This window comes from Podarcis pityusensis (assembly GCF_964106645.2).
Source record: "Podarcis pityusensis genome assembly, chromosome: 7".
Classification (NCBI taxonomy): domain Eukaryota; kingdom Metazoa; phylum Chordata; class Lepidosauria; order Squamata; family Lacertidae; genus Podarcis; species Podarcis pityusensis.
In genome coordinates, this window is record NC_138031.1 from 36,987,797 (window position 1) to 37,008,817 (window position 21,021).

Below are 21,021 nucleotides of genomic sequence, written 5' to 3' on the forward strand. Positions count from 1 at the left end.
AAAAATATTTATAAACTGTTAACAGCATCTATGAAGAATTTGTGTTAAAAAAAAGTAAAGATAAAGTATTAAAAACTATGCACTATGTAGCAGATGTAGCATAATTCCATACAATGTTTAGGGAGTTTATTTCTAGAGTATTCAAGACTTTGAAAGCACCAAGAGTTTCACCAGATCTTCACCAAGTGTGACCTAGCAGCTGACCACATCCAGGCAGTCAGCAAAAATCTGAGATTTATGAAGCCCCTGTATTAAGCCTATATGCATGCCGAATATACACAGAGGTAAAACTGCCAACCTATATAACTTTTGAAGTATCATCTCATTCAAGATCAATGGATGACCTGTGTGGGATTCTTTAAGATCATGTTTGCCTTAGATACCTGGGACAGGAATATACACAGGTGTATACACATACACACTATTTCTCTCTCTTAAGCCTCCTCTGCTGACCATCAGTTCCATGTTGGGGGCGGGAAGGCAAGCCCAAGGGCTTAGTTACAAAACTATTTCATTCTCTTGACATAGATAAAATGACATGACAGGAAGATGGCTATGTTTCTCTCAAACATTTATTTATCTATTTTAAGAGGATTCTTGTTTCATATGGAGAAAACTTTCAGTCATGTAAGCTCCCTCTGCAGTTGTAGTGATAAAGTCAAGAATCAGGTTCATTGTGCCCTATCCTACTTGCAAGAACTATGCCCTAGTATAGCATTGTAAGAGAGACTGCATGATCAGAATCCAGAAGTCCCTTTTAAGCAGCAAAGGTAATTCCCAGAAGCCAGTGGCTGGACCAGTTAAGAACACACATTACTGAAGGCACATGAGGGCTATGAGTAGCTTCAGACCATCCCAAATATTTAAGAAGACTGTTTTACTTATGCTTTTGGTGTAAAGTCCAAAGCACTGAGTTTCCCATCTTCCCTGCTGAGGTGGATGGGGGAATGAAGGAATGCACACGTTTCAGAAACAGCAGGTATGCAGCTTAGAGGTAGTTCTGGATACATCTTTGCCATTAGAGCCCCAAGAGACCTTTGCGGATAGCAGTGCTTCTTACCAGTTTCATCTGGTATGCCTGGTACAGAGGTGTTTGAAACAGGAAAGCCTGGCCACTGCAATCCATGAGAATGGGTAACCTCGGGACTGGACTACGGCACTGTGCTTTACGTTGGCTGCCCACTACCCTGGTCTAAAAGTTCCAGCTTCTGCAGAATTGTGTTGCCAGATTGCTGATGGGGGCAGATGACTGATAGCACATGGCACCTCTGCTATAACATCAGCACTGGCTGCCCATATACTACTGGGCTGAGAGATGTGCAGGCTTGGCAAAAATGGGGAGGAGTAACCCAGAAAAGCTGGGAGGAAAGCCCTCAATGACTTGGATCCAGAATACCTCAAGGATCGCTTGAGTCCTTATATCCCACTTCAACCATCCTGAGGAGCACTGCTAGTTGCCTTGCATACCTTCACTACTGGCTTCTAACAGAAGTTGGGCATTTGGTGTTGCCAGTTCCATGCTGTGGAATACCCTTCCAACACAGATTCTGCAGGCAACCTCACTACTAATTTTTAGGAATCTCTTGAAGATCTTTTTATGCCAACTTACTTACTTACTTACTTATGTATTTATTTATTTATTTATTTGAAGTCAGTCATTTTTATGACATTTTGTATTTTATGTTCTATAGTATGTGTATACACTGTTGTACACTTCTGTGATATTTTATGTACGTGGGTGGTATAACTGTTTTTATAAATAAATTTAGACTACAGCTGAGAGCAGGTTAGGATGTCTGCTAACTGGATCCCTGCACAAGAACACTCCTGCAGGGTGGCGATGCACCTAAACATTTTGGTACATGTTCCACTTGTATAGTTCCTATGAAACCAATACACACTAAACTTTTGCCTTAATATTTATTTATTATAAAGACACAATACTCTCAATAAATGAGCACGTTCCAGCTTAAGAAACATCTCATAATATTACTAAGATACCACAGTGTAGCAAGAATTCAAAATTTGGTACTTCAAAAAACTGGTGAGTGAACGACAAGCCTGTTTTACAGTTGAATAAATGAGGCAATAAAATTAAATGACATTTAGGGCTGCATTCCACACCATAGCTACTAACTTGCACCCTCTCCCCTACACAAGCCAGTGACCTAATGAATAACTACCCCTGAAATTAGGGACGCGGGTGGCGCTGTGGTCTAAACCACTGAGCCTAGGGCTTGCCGATCGGAAGGTCAGCAGTCTGAATCCCTGCAATGGGGTGAGCTCCCATTGTTTGCTCCCAGCTCCTGCTAACCTAGCAGTTCGAAAGGATGCAGTGCAAGTAGATAAATAGGTACCACTCCGGCGGGAAGGTAAACAGCGTTTCCCTGTGCTGCTCTGGTTTCGCCAGAAGCGGCTTAGTCATGCTGGCCACATGACCTGGAAAAACTGTCTGAGGACAAACGTCAGCTCCCTCGGCCAGTAAAGCAAGATGAGCGCCGCAACCCGTCATTCACGACTGGACTTAACTGTCAGGGGTCCTTTACCTTTGCCTTTACCCCTCAAATTATATCAAGCTGATTCATACATATGCTTACTGGGTTTAGAGCTTGAAGTGTATCGAAAGAGAAGAAAAATTGAAGCTCTCCTCACTGGTCCTTTATCCCAGAATACGTAAACAATAGTTAAGATTGCTTTTTCACAGACAGGTTAGCAGAAATCTTCTAAATAGCTCAAGGGAGTTAGAACAAACCCTATATCCATATACAGAGAGATTGTTGATCCAGGATAGACAGGAATTAATAATGCTTGCAGCAGCTACTATTATTTTGGATCATGGAACACGAACACACACACTCACACTCACACACGGTCTAGAGTTTGCCTTTTTGGGAGATAGTTCACACCATTTTTTCAGTTTACACCATTTTTGAGTGTTTCTTTTTGTTTTCGTTTTACAACAGTTGACTGGTGCTTTTTCAGAGTTTCAGTTCCTCGCTCCTGTTCTTTGAACCACAGTTTTAAAGAAAATTTGCACAGAAAATTTTCCTACACTTACCGTATCCCATATCTGAAGTTTTATCTGTTTCCCATCAATGGTTATCATTCGAGCACCAAATTCTACACCTGAATAATAAAATAAAATGTTGTAACAGAGCTCCAACACAGCAATGAAATACTATCCAGTATCCTAAACGAAATCAGGATTTACTTCAACCTTTTTCATAGCAGGAAGCAACATTGTTCTTCATGCTTTCAGTTGGCTTTCCCCCTATAGCACATACTGAAGAGTTAACAGACTTTTATACAGTTTTGTATTGTGTCACAGTTTTATACACTCATTTCTAGATTAACAGATGCAAAAAAAAAAAAAGTCTTTCAACAGAGGTAGAAAAAATAAGAACAATCTAAAAACCTACAAAGGAAGCATTTAGCATAGCCAGTGTGGTGCAATAGTTAGAATTTTGGGCTAGAACCTGAAAGACCAGGGTTCAAATCCCCACTCAGCCATGAAGATTACTGGGTGACCTCAGGCCAGTTACAGTCTCACAGCCTAACCTGACTTACAAGGATTCTGTGAAGATATAAGGGGGAGGGGCAGAGAACCATGTATGCCACCTTGAGTTCTCCAGAGAAAAGGTGGGATATAAACTGCAATAACAATAAAGGAAGAAAATGCTTTTTAAAATTATGACACTGCAATGTAGTTTGAAAATATTCAGAGGCAGTCACAAGCAGCTGCAGAATGTGAGAAAGTTTCAAATCTCACTGAGTCAGACTCAAATTAAACTACTTAAATCCCTTCAAAGAAACCATCATTTAGGCTTAGAAGAGAGTTACAACTTAGACTTAACAAAATCTTAACATGATATTTCATATTCAGATAAGAATATTTTAGAAATTGACAATTCTGACATTGTTAAGCTGAAACCATTTTGTATGGAAAACACTCTTTACAAATTCAGCCACAGTAACTTTTATCAGCAGATAGTTGGATGTCATTTTGTCCAATATGAACCTGATTTATTTATTATCAGACTAAGCACCACTGACCCATGCCACGATAACCTTGTAAATATATGACTATTAGTTGAAAGTCTAGGCCAGGGGTAGTCAATATTTTTAAACCTACCACCCACTAATGCATCTTTCTTAATGGTAAAATTTCCTTACCGCCCACCAGTGCTCGATGGAAGGAGGATTCATCTTGTGCCATAGAACCCCCCTACCGCCCACCTGGAATCCTGAAAGGGTGGAAGGGACCAGGTTGACAACCCCTGCTCTAGACATTCCATTTCAGAACTTGATGCATGCATGCATGTTGCCAAGGACCTTTACCTGCATAAAAGAACTTACCTATAGTAAGGTCGTGCACTGGCTGAAACCTTTTGTCTGTGAACTGCAACAATAAACATGATTTTCCAACACCTGGAAGGAAAAAAAATCAATTTCAAGAATTTCCAAATATAAAGTACTACAAAAAGTGAGAATATTTCAAAATTTCAGACTTCTTTACACACATTTACAAATTACTGATAAAACTACTCCTTGGTGTTAGCATAACATTTCAGAGGCCACCAAAAGAAACACAAAGGATAACAGTGAGGTCCCTTGGAACTTGTCATGCTCCTCCGTAGCAACCAAATTACTAAATCCCACTCCTCCTCCAAAATCATATTCATTATGTACATTTACTATTCAGAAACTTAAGACTCTCACTTAGTAGCTAGTTTCAGATAGCCTCTATAGTTAGTCTGCTGCTCTTTTAAAATATACATACTTTGTTAATGTGACTATGCAATTACAATATATACATATATGTAATGTGTACAGTGGTACCTCGGGTTACATACGCTTCAGATTACAGACTCCGCTAACCCAGAAATAGTGCTTCAGGTTAAGAACTTTGCTTCATGATGAGAACAGAAATTGTGCAGCAGCGGCGCAGCGGCAGCAGGAGGCCCCATTAACTAAAGTGGTGCTTCAGGTTGAGAACAGTTTCAGGTTAAGAACGGACCTCCGGAACGAATTAAGCACTTAACCTGAGGTACCACTGTATAAACATTTTAAACCTCTTAGAAAACCAACTCTATTTTCATAAAACACTTTTCTATTCTGTTAAATCAAGCACTGTATACTTGAAAAGGAAATAACCATTATTTAAAAGTACTTCAATATTGCTTAAAAGTTACATTTGTTTTTTATTGTTTTTGCTCCACTTCCCTCTATCCCGAGTCCTCTTTTTTTATTCCACGACTATACATCAACTCAGGGCCGCGGGTGGCGCTGTGGGTTAAACCACAGAGCCTAGGATTTGCCGATCAGAAGGTCGGCGGTTCGAATCCTCATGACGGTGAGCTCCCATTGCTTGGTCCCTGCTCCTGCCAACCTAGCAGTTCGAAAGCACATCAAAGTGCAAGTAGATAAATTATACTGTACATATGAACTTTGACTGGCTTATTCCTACAATTTGAATGATATTATTATTCTATTATATATTTTTTACTATTAGCCTACATGTTGTGTTTGTATTGTTATGATTGGTTCTTATTGCAACACAGGGGTTTGTTTTTGGTTCCCCAAATATTTCTGACACATTCTTTCTTTCCTGGTTTTGGACTATCCTTCTACACTTGTGTATACATAACCCTGGTTACTATTAAAATGCACAACATTTGGATACACTCACTCTTTGGTGTTCTTGAATCATTGATGTAATTCAAGGAACATAATAGTGGACTATTTGCAAAGCCTAATGACAAATTATGTCATTTTATAACCAATATCATTTCCATCATATGTATGAAATCATTCTGCTTTTCCAAGGGATCCAAAGCCATTGCACCACGCTTTTCATGCAATTTTCTCTATAATTCATGGCTGACATGAATTTGGTTCCTACTCCAAATAGGCATTTCCATACTTTCTCCTAAATTTCCGTTTGCAATTCTCTTTCTCATTTCATCATATGATTAAGTTTTGTCTCTGAATGTTTGTGCATTAACACTTGACATAAAGCTGAAAACCATTTAACTGTGCCATTCCTTGTTAACCTTTCAAATTGTTTTACGGTTCTCGCTACCTGTTTTTGTCTCAGTCCACTTAGAATACTTTTTCTTTGTATGTATTTAAAGGTGGTGCTATCATTTGTTCCCTCATCTGTTCCCAAGTTCTTATTTTCTCTAATTTTTTTAGTTATATAGGTGGCCTTAAAATTTGGCATGAGAGAAGCATAAGTGGACCACTCATCTTCTATTATGTGTAATATTAGTGAAGTACAAGGTACACTCTTTCATCATTCACTGCACTACCCGTGTCAAAATACCTGCTTCATGTTACTATTCTAAATAAGAAATTACAAATCCTCTCTTCTTACAGGCTTTTCTTCCTTATATTTTATTTATTCTCAATTCCTTTCTAGCCAGAAAAACTTAAGATATAATTTCTTGCCACTCTTGATAGTTTTAAATGTAAGTAAAACAGGTATTTTACATCAGAATATGGTGCAAGGTAGGACACTTGTTTTCACAAGACTTTTGTGGTTTTACCTCTTGCAACATTTTATTATTATTATATATGGCTGTCAGGGAACTGCCATCAGTGCCGGAAGGAGAGAGCAAAATCCAGAGGAATTCCAGAGAGCGTCCCGGGATTGGGAGAGGCAGCCCATCTTCTGGGGAAGAGAATCAGCATAGCACCAGTGGAGAAGGGGGGCAGATGGGGGAAGCGGCGAGGCGATCCCATGACTCCTTGCCGGGGACCAGCGGGGAGAGTAGGGGTCCTCCGCTGCCTACACCGTCCTTGCGCAGAAGGCTTTCGCGCAGAGAGAGTAGGAAGAGACTAGGCATCAAAGAGCTTCTTTGCTGGAAGAAGTTTAAGAAACGCCCACTGACGGATTCTGCCAGCGATTGAGACAACCACGGGTGAGTGGCTGTCAGGACAGAAAAGGTTCACTCAGGCAACACAGCCAGGTGTTTGCACCGGCTTACGCACGAGCAACCCCTAGAACCATTACAATGGCCTTCATCCAAAGATCTCAGGGTGGTTCACAAGATAAATAGCACATAGCTCAGGTGTTGCTGAGAGAACTTCAAACCAGGACTGTGATTCAAATAGCCCTCAGTAGAAGTGAAAGAAGTGCTTTCTCAGTCCAAGACAGATAAACCTAAGCAATGACAAATCTAAGAAACTATGATATGTAGGAATCATGAATGCCCAAGCTCTAGCATAGAAACTATGCTAGCAATGGACCAAACAGCTATAACTTTTTGTCAGGAACAGGCAGTTTGTGCATAACAATCAAATTTCCAGCTAAAATGTATTTAATTGCTGCAAGGACCTACCACATGCCACTTTCACAAGGAAACTTTTGGACTTCATATATTTGTACATGAAAGGGTTGGTTTGCATGTGCATGTGAAACATCTGTCAACAATAACATAAAATGGCAACTTGCATGAGTTAAACCTCAAAGATAAAAAAAAAAACCCCAGATGTAGAACTTTCCTATCAAGAATTCAGACATTCTCAGTTTTAAGATCAAGTGGTATGAAGCCAATATGCATGCACAGCCCAATCCTATGTTATACAGTAATAGATAATAAATATGGTTTTATACATAAGCCTTAATTAAGAATTCCATGACCTGCATATAACCAGCTTCTTTACACAATTCATCCAAAAGCCACTGAAACATGTTACCTGCTTCAATGGATCTCCTGCAATGTAGGCTAGTAAACACTCCAAGTTATTAAAGGAGGGGGGAAAGTTGACTTTGGTGCAGTTTGGAATTGTACTTGAGGCATGGTTAAATATGGAATTTTCCAGCTTGATGGAAGAGGAGGGTACCAGAGACATGACAGACCCTCTTAAAATTCCTCTAAGGAGCACTGCTGTGAGAAAATTGACTTGAGCAGCAGTCAATCTATTCCCAGAACTGAGGCAGGGTGTGACTTCTCAAAGGGAGATGCATGTGGTAATTATCACAGCTCTTTGCTCTTGGAAGACTGGTAGGATATCTCCATTGATAGGATGATTATGTTGATCTTCTGAATCTGAGTAAAATTGTAGGCTGGTTAAGGATTGAGTAACAATTCGATTTACACACAATTTCTGAAGTCATTTCTATATTCTATTCTGCAGCTCCACTTTGCACCCATTTTGACAGTCACCCCCCATGTCCATGGTAACTTCCTGCATGTTCTGCTTCCCACACAATACTAACCACCCTTTTCACCTTTTGTTCAGTTACAAAGTTATCACACTCTCCTATTATTCAGACTCTTTCATGCCCCTGTTTTCATCTTCAACCCTATTCCCATGCCTCCTACTCCCTCCTTTGTTGTAACTCCCCTTGCACTCCCATTTTCACCTTCACTACTTTTTCTTCCACCCTTCTTACTGTTCTCAACTCTCCCTTGCATACAGATCACCACCCCCATTTCCATGCCTAGTCCTCTCTACTCTGGAGTCCCCTCTGCAAACATACTCCATAGCATGGGTAGGCAAACTAAGGACCAGGGGCCGGATCCAGCCCAATCGCCTTCTAAATCCGGCCCGTGGACGGTTGGTCCGGGAATCAGAGTGTTTTTACATGAGTAGAATGTGTCCTTTTATTTAAAATGCATCTCTGGGTTATTTTTGTGGGGCATAGGAATTCATTCATATATTTTTTCCAAAATATAGTCCGGCCCACCATAAGGTCTGAGGGACAGTGGAGTGGCCCCCTGCTGAAAAAGTTTACTGACCCCTGCCCCATACTAATATATGTTGCTGTATCTTTAAGATAAATAGAGTCTTAAGAGCAAGGTTGTCAGTTAGCTTATTCAGCTAGAGAATGTTAAGTTCAGTCGATGGCTGTTGTACATATTGGGATGTTTGCTTGTTAATAAAATATCTGATCTAAATTACTACAGTGAATCTAGAATTTCATGCTGAAGACAACACATGGTACTAGGAGTAAAATATACTATAGGAAGGTACTATGGAATATTTAAAGACTCTACATTCTTTCTCTCTCTTCCATGAGGCAGCTGAGGAATGGAAGAAGTTTAAAACAACACCCCCCCCCCTTTCAGTATTTCTCCTTTCTTGCAGTACTCAAGGAGAGGCAGAAGTCTGAGTAAAGTGAGGGTGGACAGACAATGAGAGGAAAACCATGGTTTTAAACAACAGTAGAGGTTTGAGTAGATAAAAGATGGAGGGACTGACGTCCATTTTTCTTTAGGTGGAAAGAAATTTGGCAAATAAATCGGCTTGGCATTTCAACATTTGCCTGGCAACTACTGGCAGCAATATACATATGCACGCATGTAAGTAAGCAGGCTGCTAGGGGAGAGGCAGAACACATCACTTCTGTGCATTCAGCAAAGAAACCCTCCACACCAAGCACTGAAATGTACTTGTTGCTCTAGCCTTTACCTGCCAGCCACCAGTCAGCTTGTAAAAAATTTCTGCAGACTAGTAATTCTTGTGGATACAATTTAGAATTGTGAAATTGAAGAAATTATTAAACTGTAGTAACAACAACAACAACAACAACAAAACAACTTATTATAACAACAACAGTCTACCAATACACACATAAAATGTAAAACTATTTTTTGGTGTGGGAAAACCTCTTTTGACCAGTGGCTAAGCTTTATGCTCTGGCATGGGGGATGGAGAGCAGGCAGGGGCGGGGCTGGTGCACTTCCAGGGGGAGTGGCGCGCTGGGGAGTGGCACTCCCTGAGGGAGTGGGGGGAAAGCGACTATGGCACCCCACCGGGATCGTGCTGCTGGAGGCGGTGCGCTCCCCCTGCACTCCTCTTCCTCTGCCACTGCTTCCGAGTACTTTTTTTATTTTACCTTGATGTAATTTCAAAAAGGAATACAAGGGAATAAACAGAAAAGCCACAATCACAATTGCTTAAGAGCATTTCATTGTTGACCAATACATTGATTATGACTAAGCACCTACTTAAAAACAAAACAAAATAAAATTGCAGGACTTTGCAGCACAGTATCTGTATCTCCTCAACGCTCACCAATCTGAACTGGTGCCATATTTTGTTTTTACTGCAAAGGCTCAAGAACAAGTAAATGTGAACAAATTATGCCTGAGCATTAAACAGCACTTCTGCAATCTTGCATAAATGTCCAAAAATCTCTATTCAAAGGCAGCTTTCAGTCTACTTTCACTCAAAGAATCTACAGCTTCTGTCAAATACAAACAGCTAAGTTTACTTCACTCCTTTCCTTAGGGTTCAGACTGACCAAGAGAAAGATAAATGCAAGGAGATAAGAACTCCTTCCAAAAAGCAACACAAAGAACAGGGGTAGCTAACTTTTGTTGATGGACTATTATTTCCATAAGTCCTGACCATTGGTCATGCTGGCTGGAACTGATGGGAGTTTGGAGTCCAACAACATGTGGAGGGCAACAGGTTGTCCGCTATTATCATAGAGCAAAGATAAAGTAATGAAAAGTTAAAACACTGTGAATCTTGAAAAAAGCACGAAATTTGTTAAGAGGAAATTTAATCAGCATTGAATCAAATATGGCTAAGTTTTTTGCTTTAAATGGCAAAGCAATGCAAATCAACACTGGCCTGCAAATTAAGAGATGTGGGCCACTATCTGGACCTGGGGTGATTCTAGTTGCTAGTTACTAGAAAGCTCCAATGTAGGAGAATCCACAACCTCTCTTGGGAGTTTGTTACACTGTCAAATAGTTTTATTATCAGACAGTTCTTCCTGATGCTTAGTTAGAATCTCCTTTCTTGTAACTTGAATCCATTGATACAGGTCCTACCCTCCGGAGCAGAACAAACTTGCTTCATCTTCCATGTGACAGCCCTTAAAATATTTGAGGAGGCTATCATATCTCCTTTCAGTCTCTTTCCCAGGCTAAACATACCCAACTCCCGCAACCGTTTCGCATAAAGCTTGGTTTCCAGACCCTTGATCATCTTGGGCATCCTCCTCTGCACACATTCCAGCTTGTCAATATCCTTCTTAAATTGTGACACCCAGAATCTGACACAGTATTCCAGGTGTGGTTTGATGAAGGCATAATAGAGTGGTACTATTACTTTCCTTGACCTGGACACTATAATTCTGCGGCTTTTTTTGCTGCTGCATCACACTGTTGACTCATGTTAAGCTTGTGGTCCGCTAAGACCCCCAAATCCTTTTCATATGTACTGCTAATAAGCCAGGTGTCCCTCATCTTATATCTGTGCATCTGGTTCTTCCTGCCTAAGCACAGAACCTTATATTTGTCCCTAGTTAAATTCATTTTGCTAGTTTGGGCCCAGTTCTCCAATCTGTTAAGGTCATTTTGAATCCCAGTTCTTTCTTCTGAAGCATTAGCTACCCCTCCAAGTTTAGTGTCATCTGCAAATTTGATGAGCATCTCCTCAATTCTTTCATCCAAGTTGTTTATAAAGACATTGAACAACAGTGGGCACAGGACAGAGTGCTGCAGCACCCTTAGTGAGCACACTTTGGGTTCAGTCAACCAGCTATAAATCATCCAGCCCGCATTTTACCAGGTTTTCTGCAAGAATATCATGGGGGACTTTGTCAAAAACCTTGCTGAAATCAAGACACACCATACCCACAACATTTCCCTTATCCACAAGCTTGTAACTCTATCAAAAAAAAGAAATGAGATTTGCCTGGCATGACTTACTTTTGAGAAGGCCATACTGGGACTTAATAATCACAGCATCCTTTTTTAAGTGCTCACAGATTGACTGTTTAATTATCTTTTCTAGGACCTTTCCTGGTATCAATGTAAGCTCACCTAGGTCTTTTCTCCCCTTTTTGAATATGGGGACAACATTTGCTCGTTTCCAGTCTGCAGAGACCTCACCTGTTCTCCAATAATTCTCAGATTATAGAAAGAGCTCTGAAAATACATTGACTACAGCACTCAACATGCCTAGCTAAAATAATTTTTAATTTACTTGTAGAATCTCCTGGATTCTGCTTGCAATGTTGAAATCAAATACTGAATATATGAAGAGATTGATTACATAGCTCAATCCTACACATGATTACCTGGAAGCAAGCTTGACTGAATTTAATGCAGCCTTGTAAACAAGCCACATGTTTACTAGCCTGCCAATCAACACATCCCTATGTTGTTCATTTGTGAAATATAAACTGCCTGAAAATGAGAGGGCATATTTCAAATTTATAAAAGTTTCACTGCCTGGTCACCAAATGACTATTTCATCTCACCATAGGCAACCAAACAAAGACTGTTTAGAAATGTGGCTTAATAGAACCTCTTTCCTAGTAACCATACATACAAGTTCTATGCTTTAAGTAATGAAAGTTGGCCAATCTTGGTTTGTTTTAAAATGAAATATCACAAGACCTAAAGAATCAATAGAAGTGCAAATGCAGTCTGATCGAGTAAGTTCCAGTATGAACAGAAGTGTGCCTAGGAGTACAACATTTTATTACTTTGCTGACTGAGTACTTCCAGACTGCATAACACAGCAATTAGAAATTGAATCGGTGGTACCTACCTCAAATGAACTTTTATAGAATCAGACTGTAAATATGTTTGTGCCACAGTCTTTTAAAAATTTTTTAAAATGCATTTTAAAAGAGGAAAAAGTGATTGAAATATAACCTATTATGTATTCTAGAGTTGAGGAATCTTGAGTAAATAAGCTAAAATCTCAATGAGGATAGACAGAAGAAGTAAATGAAATACAGATACCTTTGTATTTTAGGGTTTCCCCCCTAAAGATAAGAGGAAGAGGAAAGGGAATAAGCATTCAAGAGAAAGCTACTAACTTTATAATACAGTGGTACCTCGGGTTAAGAACTTAATTCATTCCGGAGGTCCGTTCTTAACCTGAAACTGTTCTTAACCTGAAGCACGACTTTAGCTAATGGGGCCTCCTGCTGCCACTGCGCCGCTGCGTGATTTCTGTTCTCAGCCCGAAGCAAAGTTCTTAACCCAAGGTACTATTTCTGGGTTAGAGGAGTCTGTAACCTGAAGCATCTGTAACCTGAAGCGTCTGTAATCCGAGGTACCACTGTAAAGGAATATGTTTGTCCAATCATATACTTGTCAAGAAACTTTCAGCATCACTCCTCACATTATATGGGGGCTAACATGTACTTTCAGCTACATATACTCATGGCAGAAGCTTCAGCCAATTCTAGTTCCTTATGTACCTGTTTGATACATGCAAGGAGAAAATGTTGATATACCTCTTTGTGAATGTTTTGCACATATGTGTATTATATAACGTATTGAATTGGTCCCTCAGAGAAAGGATTTCTAGCCTTTGGATAAGTTTGACAGAAATCTCTCTCACACACATTCACTTTTCCCAACTCAACTATTTTCATAAATAAATAGCTAAAATGAAAAAATAAACACTGCAATCTAAAAAGGTTGTTTTCAAATAGTGGCTGATACATGAAAGTGTATTAGATTATTCAACACCATGTGTGACGTTTAAGCTTAATTCACTTGGGGAAACAAGAACCCCAAGTATTTATTCTAACATGGCTGTTGCATAGCACTTTCTAGTATTCAAACTACATCACATGCATTGTCTAGTTGTGATCCTTCAATTGCAAAGGAAATCAGTATCATTATATCCTGTGCTGCTTATGGGGGGAATGGAGCAAAGAGTAGCTTGTCTAAGGCCACCTACTGAATTTATGCAGAGATGATATGCATACAAGATCCTTTTTTATTGGTAGCTCAGTCTCTTAGGTCACTATACTGCATCTATCATGCTAAATTCCATCATGTTCAAGTCAGAGAGATGGCACTAAAGGGCCTCTCCATAAGGCTCAGCTGCAACACCACCAACTTTTGGCTCCTCCTCTCCTTGAACTCTTCCTTCCAGCTGGCCATTACAAGAATTCTGTCACTTAAGTCCCCAGTTTGATCCCTTCTTTTCTGCCGGTTTCCCCCCTTTTCTGTCTTGTCTTTTACATTCTATACCGGAGGGGTGGAGAAGGTTTATTACTGTCACTTTATAAGCTTTTTCGGCTAAGGAGTGGCAGCAAATACTTTATAAACACATGTCCAGAACCACGACCAATGAACGGTGGAAGCCACTTTTATCTGGTAGATTTTCTTGGAACGTAAAACATATCCAGAGGTGGGGGGGTGCTTTAGTTACAGGTCAGTGTATCTTTGGGCAGAGAGGGATTAAATGGTGTGATCCTTTAGGGCCTTGCTCCGCAGGCGTGTCTGACAGGCCTGGAGTGAGAAGTCTTGGCCGAAGGCCCAGCGCGTCTCGAGGCCTTGTCAAGTCCCCCCCCCCGGAGGGGGGGTGTTATCACCACTCCCCTATTGCCTCACCGAAGCGTCCGGCGTGGCCAACGGGGCTCTTCGGACGCGTCCGAAATGAGGTCAACGACAAGCACCCGCCCACTGTCCCGAGGCCCCGGCTGCACCCATTTCAGGGCCTCCACCTCCGCCCCGCTCCCTTCCCGGGAACTCTCTGGGTGGAGAGGCCTTGAAACCAGACGGCAGCGAGGGGGCTCTGGAGGCGCTGGCAGCCGAGCCCTAGGCCTCGCCAGGCCGCGGGCGGGGCCCTGGGCCGAGCACCTCCCCCTGCCGAGCCCAGTCACCACCACGTCGGCGCAGCCAACACTGCGGAAATGGGGCAGCCGAGAGGCGTTGCGCAGGAAGCGCCGAGGCCGCCAGCGGCGCAGGCCCCTTTTAAACCTTCCCCGGTGGGCCGCCCTTACCTGTGTCCCCGATTATGATGTACTTGAAGAGATACGCGTAGGCCATGTCCTTCCAGTCGCCGCCGCCGCCGCCGCCTTCCTGCGCCTCCTGCTAGGGCTGCTCGCTGCTTGGTGACGCGGCGCGCACTCCCCCCGCCCCTCGCTGTCAGGGCTCGCGCAACGGAAGGTTCGAAACCGTTGGCAGCGGGCCCCCCTCCTCCAGCTCCTTCCAACCGCCCTCGGGCTTCTGACAGCTTGCCTCAGCGAGCCTCCCACGCCGGCCTTCCGCGTGCGCCTGGGCGCCTCGCCTCCCCTTCTTTCCCCGGCCGGGCCTTTGGAGGTGCCTTCAGAGCGTCCCGAGGAGCGCGCGGTTCCAGGCGGCTCGCGGAACGGACGGAGCGCCGGTGGGAAGGCGGGCGGGGGTGGGGGAGAGAGCGAGGGAAGCAGGAACAATAACAGGCGCGAGGCTCCCGAACGCTCCGGCAACGTCACGCAGCGCTCTCTCCGCCGACCCGGAAGTGCTGAAGCAGCCGGTGCCTCGGCGTGCGGGCGAAGGGGAGGATCCCTGGGAGTGATGCGAGGGACGGGGCGGCCGAGCGCCAGGCGCCTTCGGCCTTTGGGTGGGGCCCGAGGCTCCCGGGCCGCCGCCCTGTCCGCTGCAGGCCGAGGAAGAGCCCTCGCAGCCTCTTGGAGGGAACGGTCGCTGCGAAGCGCTTCGTCGCCCCGGCTCTGGCTGGAGGATCTCAGCGGCTTCATCCTGGCACAGCAACATTTGCACTTGTAACTAGGGCGAGTTGGGTTTTTTTGGAGGGGGAGAGGCGAAGGAAGTAAAACAAAAGGCACCATACGGGCTTGCGGATCGCCACATCACTTCTGGCAGTTTTTCAGATTTCCTTCTGGGTCCAAACGGAATGTCAAATGTGTCGCTGTATACAAAACGAAAGCCATGGCAGCGGCTGGACTTCTCTTGCCTTCTACTCAGGGCAGAAAGATGTTGTGCATTTATCAGCCTACATTATTGGGAAGCTGAGATGGAAATGGTACAAGAGCAATGGGCTGGAATGTCCCAGTGCCGCCTTTTTACGCAAGTGTGCTCTATATCACAAATAACCAAAATGTCTCCAGAAGTTGCCACTGGTTACATGGGCGTAGACAGGGGGCAAGTTCCCCCCTAAATTAAGTAAATCAATAAAAATACTTAACTAACTGAGGTTCTGCCCCACCCCCACATAAATCCTGGTTACGCCCATGAGTTGTTAGAATTACAGTCGTATGGTGCTGTCGCTTTAAAAATGGCTTAAAACGTTTGCAGACAAAAATATTTTTCTTCTTCCAGGCCTTTGGCTAAATAAATCTATGGCCTTTTAAACTTGTTTAAACAAGTGGGGGTGGTTTTTTTTTTATTACATATTTTTGTGGTTTTACACAGTAAACTGCCCTGTGATCCTCAGATGAAGAGTGGTGTATAAATTTAATATATATATTAAAAATAATAACACAAAAATAATATCTAGCACCAAACATGACTTGCTGACTGTTGCCAGTGAGTGTTTTCTTTTGCCCTGTGCATTTTTATTGTAATTTTTACTGTTGAACTCTGGTTGTGTCATACATACCAATCTCCTTTGGCGTTCCTATGTATGCACACACCCCATGGATAAAGAACAGAAAGATTGTGAGTGGGAAACTCCAGCATCAATAGGATTAAGCTGTTAATCATTCTTAAGGAGACTTCAACACTTGCCCAGTTTATACATTAACTTCATAGTGTGGTTGTCATGCCACATCTTTGGGGCCTACAGATGTCATCATATGAGAAACTTGGGTCAGCAACTTTTCATATACCTTTAATCTCAAAAATGCAGTAAAGGGGTCATAGTTTTTTGGGGTTTTTTACAGAGCAAGCTAGTCCTCCCCACTCCCCCACCCCACAACAAACATTTTTTTAAAATACTCTCAGAACAAAAAGCAGGGGAAATAGTGTTAGTGGCATTGGTACAATACATAATAATCTGTCCATGACATAATAGCATTTTCACTGAGCACAGACACCAGCTAAGGACTCAGCAGAGCAGTTGTGAAAGTATTTAGAATTCTATTATTTATTACATTTGTATATTGTTTGTTATCTTAGCAATATAAAATATAATTCATAATAAAAGCCAAAACCAATATAAAATAACTCAAAGCAGTATAAAGCCCTCTCCTTACCACCACCAAATGAAAACATCCCATCACAAAACCCAGTTGCTAAAATGATTGAAAACCCAGCAAGAGATAGTTTGGTATGAAAAACTGAAACACCAGATAGGTTGTGTCTGAGAGAGCACTAAAGTCTCTACATTGTGCCAAGAAGACTATAGCATGGTTGCCAGACAAGCCTCTCTATAGGACATTCTGTAATCGGGGCACCACCACTGAAAAAGCCTTCTTAATATTTCTCTTTATTATTAATGTGCCTGTTTCTTGAAGAGAAATGGAACCAAATGGAACTCTGGGAAAAGAAGAGATAAACCAACAGACCCTCCAAGTGTCCCTGTTTTCAAGGGACACTCCTGGGTTCACAGAAGCTGTCACGGTTTCTGATTTGATCCCAGAATGCCCCGGTTTTCCTTAGGACGTCCCTATTTTCATCAGAGAAATGTTGGAGAATATGACCCCCGAGTCAAGGAGATACAACCATTAGAAGACATCTGAAGGCAGCTTTTAATGTTTAATGTTTTTTTATGTTTTTATGTATGTTGGAAGCTGCCCAGAGTGGCTGGGGCACCCCAGTCAGATGAGTGGGTTTATATAATAAAATCGTTGTTATTAAATAGTACGTCTCTGTTTTCATTGGAGAAATTTTGGAGGGTATGTAGAGCTATTATGTTACAGTCATATTGATTTAATTTATATCCCACCCTTCCCAAAGAGCTCAGGACCACAAAACAGATATACAATTAAAAACGTGAACAAAGCAAAAGCATTCTAAAGCAGATTAAAACATTCTAAAAACTATTACAATTAAAAACTCAGGGACATTATTTCAGTCAAACCACAATGCTTGCACATGTTTTTTCTCTCCATCATGCTTCCAAGCTGACCACGTGTACATGTCTGAGCTCTGCAGATCACTCACCATTTTTGAACATATTTTTGTACTTTTGTAACTTAAATAGTACTTACCGTATTTTTCGCCCTATAGGACGCACTTTTTCCCCTCCAAAAATGAAGGGGAAATCTGTGTGCGTCCTATGGGGCGAATACAGGCTTTCGCTGAAGCTTGGTGCACACCAACCCCTCTCGCTCTCCAGGCTTCAGGAAGCCTGGGGAGCCCGCGGGAGTTCCCGCAGGGCTCCCCACGCTGCGGATAGCAGCCTGCCTCCCGGCGCACGGGCGCCCTGAAGCAGAGCACCCCTCGCGCCGGGCAGATATCCGCAGCCTGGGGAGCCCTGAGGGAGTTCCCACAGGACTCCCTAGGCTGCGGATAGCAGCCTGCTGCACAGAGCGCGGGGCGCGCTGAAGCAGAGCGCCCCGTGCTTCGGGCACACATCGGCCAGCCCCACAAGCTTGGGGGACAGCAGGGAGGCGCAGCGCCGCCATCCAGCTGTTCCCCGACCTGGTTTTGGGGGCGAAATAAAAGAAAAAAAATTTCCTTTATTTCCCCCCCCAAAAAAACTAGGTGCGTCCTATGGGACGGAGCGTCCTATGGGATGAAAAATACGGTATAAACCTGTCTTCATTATGCCTTCATACCGACATATTATGCAGGTAAATACTACTTTTCTTTCTTCACAGAACTCTGTGTGTGATTGTTGTTTTAAGGTAGAGAAATGGAGTAATATCCAGTGTGCCTGAAAGCATCTTGCATTATTGCTTCTAAAAGGTTAAATCAACCTTATCTTTGCTTCCAAGTTTAAGCTACGAAAGATGACGCTCTGCTGATCTCACTAACGTAGACAAGGAAAAGTACTAGCTAAATATATTCTCTCCTAGTGTCTAAATCCATTCCTACAAAAACAATGAAAGGCAGTTCCAGTTCCAGGCAAAGGTCTAGCTACCAGGACATGGCTGCCTTGTTCAGCAGCTACCCAGGCCTTCCTCTTAGAGCCATCTCAGGAGATTTGGAAAGCGAACATGAAAGAAAAGACCTTTCTGTTGTAATGTAGCAATTCAGCAACACCCTTCCAATTGAAGTACTCTTTGTCCAGCTTCCTTTTGTGTCTCTTGCTAGAAGTTGGAGATGTTTTTATTTTGACACATGTTTAATCAGCAAGACTCAGTTCTGTTGCTGTGTAACCTTTTTTACTTTTGCTGCTGTTAGATTTTTATTTTGGGTGTAAGTGTTGGTATGTATATGTTATTTGCTATTATTTGTATAACCTTGGCAGAGTTAAGGTGCGAAGGTCCATGGATTTCATGTAGACACAATTCAAGCCAAATGGCTTCTACTATGAAACTGAGATTACAAAGTCCCCGTTATGTGAGGACTTGTGTCACTTCAGAAGGACACATATGAATTTGACACACTGATGCAGTCATTTGGGCAACCGTAGCTGAGATATACGTACAAAGCATTTTCATAAAAGAGATAATAAAGTGCTTTCCTAAATGCCATCTGCAATTTTCTCTTTGTTATAACTTCATGTATAGGGTAAGTGTGCTGCCTTAAATAGTAGGAACTGAATTGGGCTTTGTACACATTTTGTTAAATTCTTAAGATTGCCTAAATTATAGAAAAAGTGACAGTTACAAGTGACATCTGCAAGTGCTTGCACTGTCGTTGAAAAGAGCATAATGTGTTTGTGTATCGTTTATGAGACTAATGCAACTAAGGACAGAAAGGGCCTTTTGACAAATGCTGTGCTACAATTGGAGATCTGTTTGTCAAAGAGACGGCTCTTTATTATTCAACTGGGTAACCAGAGTGTTTGGTCATCTGCCGAGTGAACCTCTGCAGTAGCTCTGCACAGTAGCTATTAACTCATAATCAAATCATAGCAGAAATAAACACATGGACTACTCTTCAGTACTGTGAAAGTCACTGTATAAGTTGAATGAAATACTGAAATAATCTGGTCATTCCTTGGGCTATAAAAAAAAAGAGAGAACGAGAGAACAATGCTTTCATTTACAACGTAACAACTGTAATGACATTTTGGAACTGCAGTGGGGGGGGGAGCAAATTTCTAGTGCTTCGATAAAACTCTGCTAGAAATATGCACAGTTGCCTGTATGTCACACAGAGCTCCCTACACTTCATTTCACTGCTTAATTCTAAAAGGGAGCGGTACCAGGGCTCCACCTTGCTTGAAAGTGACTACCTCTGACTTGGAAATTATTGTCTTAAAATACAAGTTTTTTCAAGCAGGGTGTGATTAGTCTATCGTGGAAAACAACTCTGTGTGTGAGTTAAGGAGCCTCTTTATTACTGCTTTAGAAGCTGGTGGCTGCCAATTTTGATGGACGCATATTCTGCCTACCCCCCTCCCCCCCTCTTTTGCCCATCACCTACCTCTGCTTTGGGCTGACATCAGGCAACTCAGAAGAAACCCACAGCTTGGTGCAGCATGAGCTTGTTTTCCTGTCAACCACCTCCACAGGTATACCTAGTCTCCCTTTTGCCCTTGGCAAGGAGCTGTATCAGCACCCTCTGTCCATTGCGCCCTTGGCAAGGAGCTCCATCAAGACTCCCAGAGGAGCCTGTGTGCCTCGCCTGGCCACCCAGAGCAGGGGAAGAGTGGTCTGGGGAGTGCACAGATTGGTGGGTGGGTTCTGTTATAAGAAAAAAACTGCTCCTTTTCCCTTATGGGGTACCCAAGGGCCCATATAGACTCCTTTTGTAGGTTCTCTATCAGTAGGAGAAAATAACAGGGGCCAACCAGAGAATATTGAGAAGCAAAGCAGCTGGTAAGCCTGATTATTATTAACTGTTGCCACAGGGTGCTCACAAACCACACGCTGGAGGCCGGAGCGCAAGCCCTTATAAAGACACTGTGATAGGAATTTTATGGTCTTAGATATATGGTAATGTTCATAAGTGTACCAACCAAGCACGTACATAGATCAGCACAGGAAGGCCAACCTGGAACCATTTTTACTCCTAAACTGAGAAAATGTTTTCTCTGCATGGTCAAAGTGGAAAAGCCTCCCCATTGTCTTTTCCTTCACAAATCCTGTCTTAAGGGTATGTCTGTGTTTGAATAGGGTGTGAGCCTGTGACCTGGCCCAGGAACTAAGTATTTATCACTACAAAAGAATGGCCAGGCTCCCCAGGCAATCTAATCAAGTAGCCTGCCAGACAGGAGATAAACAACAACAGGAGAAAAACAATATTA

At 42.5% G+C, this 21,021-nt stretch overlaps 1 protein-coding gene across 1 annotated transcript in view; it reads right to left on the reverse strand.

Annotated features, from left to right (window-relative positions):
* The window catches only part of RAB2A (RAB2A, member RAS oncogene family), a 32,853-nt gene extending 17,626 nt beyond the window's left edge, over nucleotides 1–15,227 (reverse strand). Inside the window, exons 1-3 of the mRNA XM_081013650.1 lie at nucleotides 14,723–15,227; nucleotides 4,357–4,428; nucleotides 3,059–3,126 (exon numbers count right to left, since the gene is read on the reverse strand). Of these exons, the coding sequence (XP_080869776.1) occupies nucleotides 3,059–3,126; nucleotides 4,357–4,428; nucleotides 14,723–14,768 (186 nt within the window). The 5' untranslated portion in view covers nucleotides 14,769–15,227. The remainder of the gene's footprint in view (nucleotides 1–3,058; nucleotides 3,127–4,356; nucleotides 4,429–14,722) is intronic.
* Nucleotides 15,228–21,021: the final 5,794 nt, after the last annotated feature.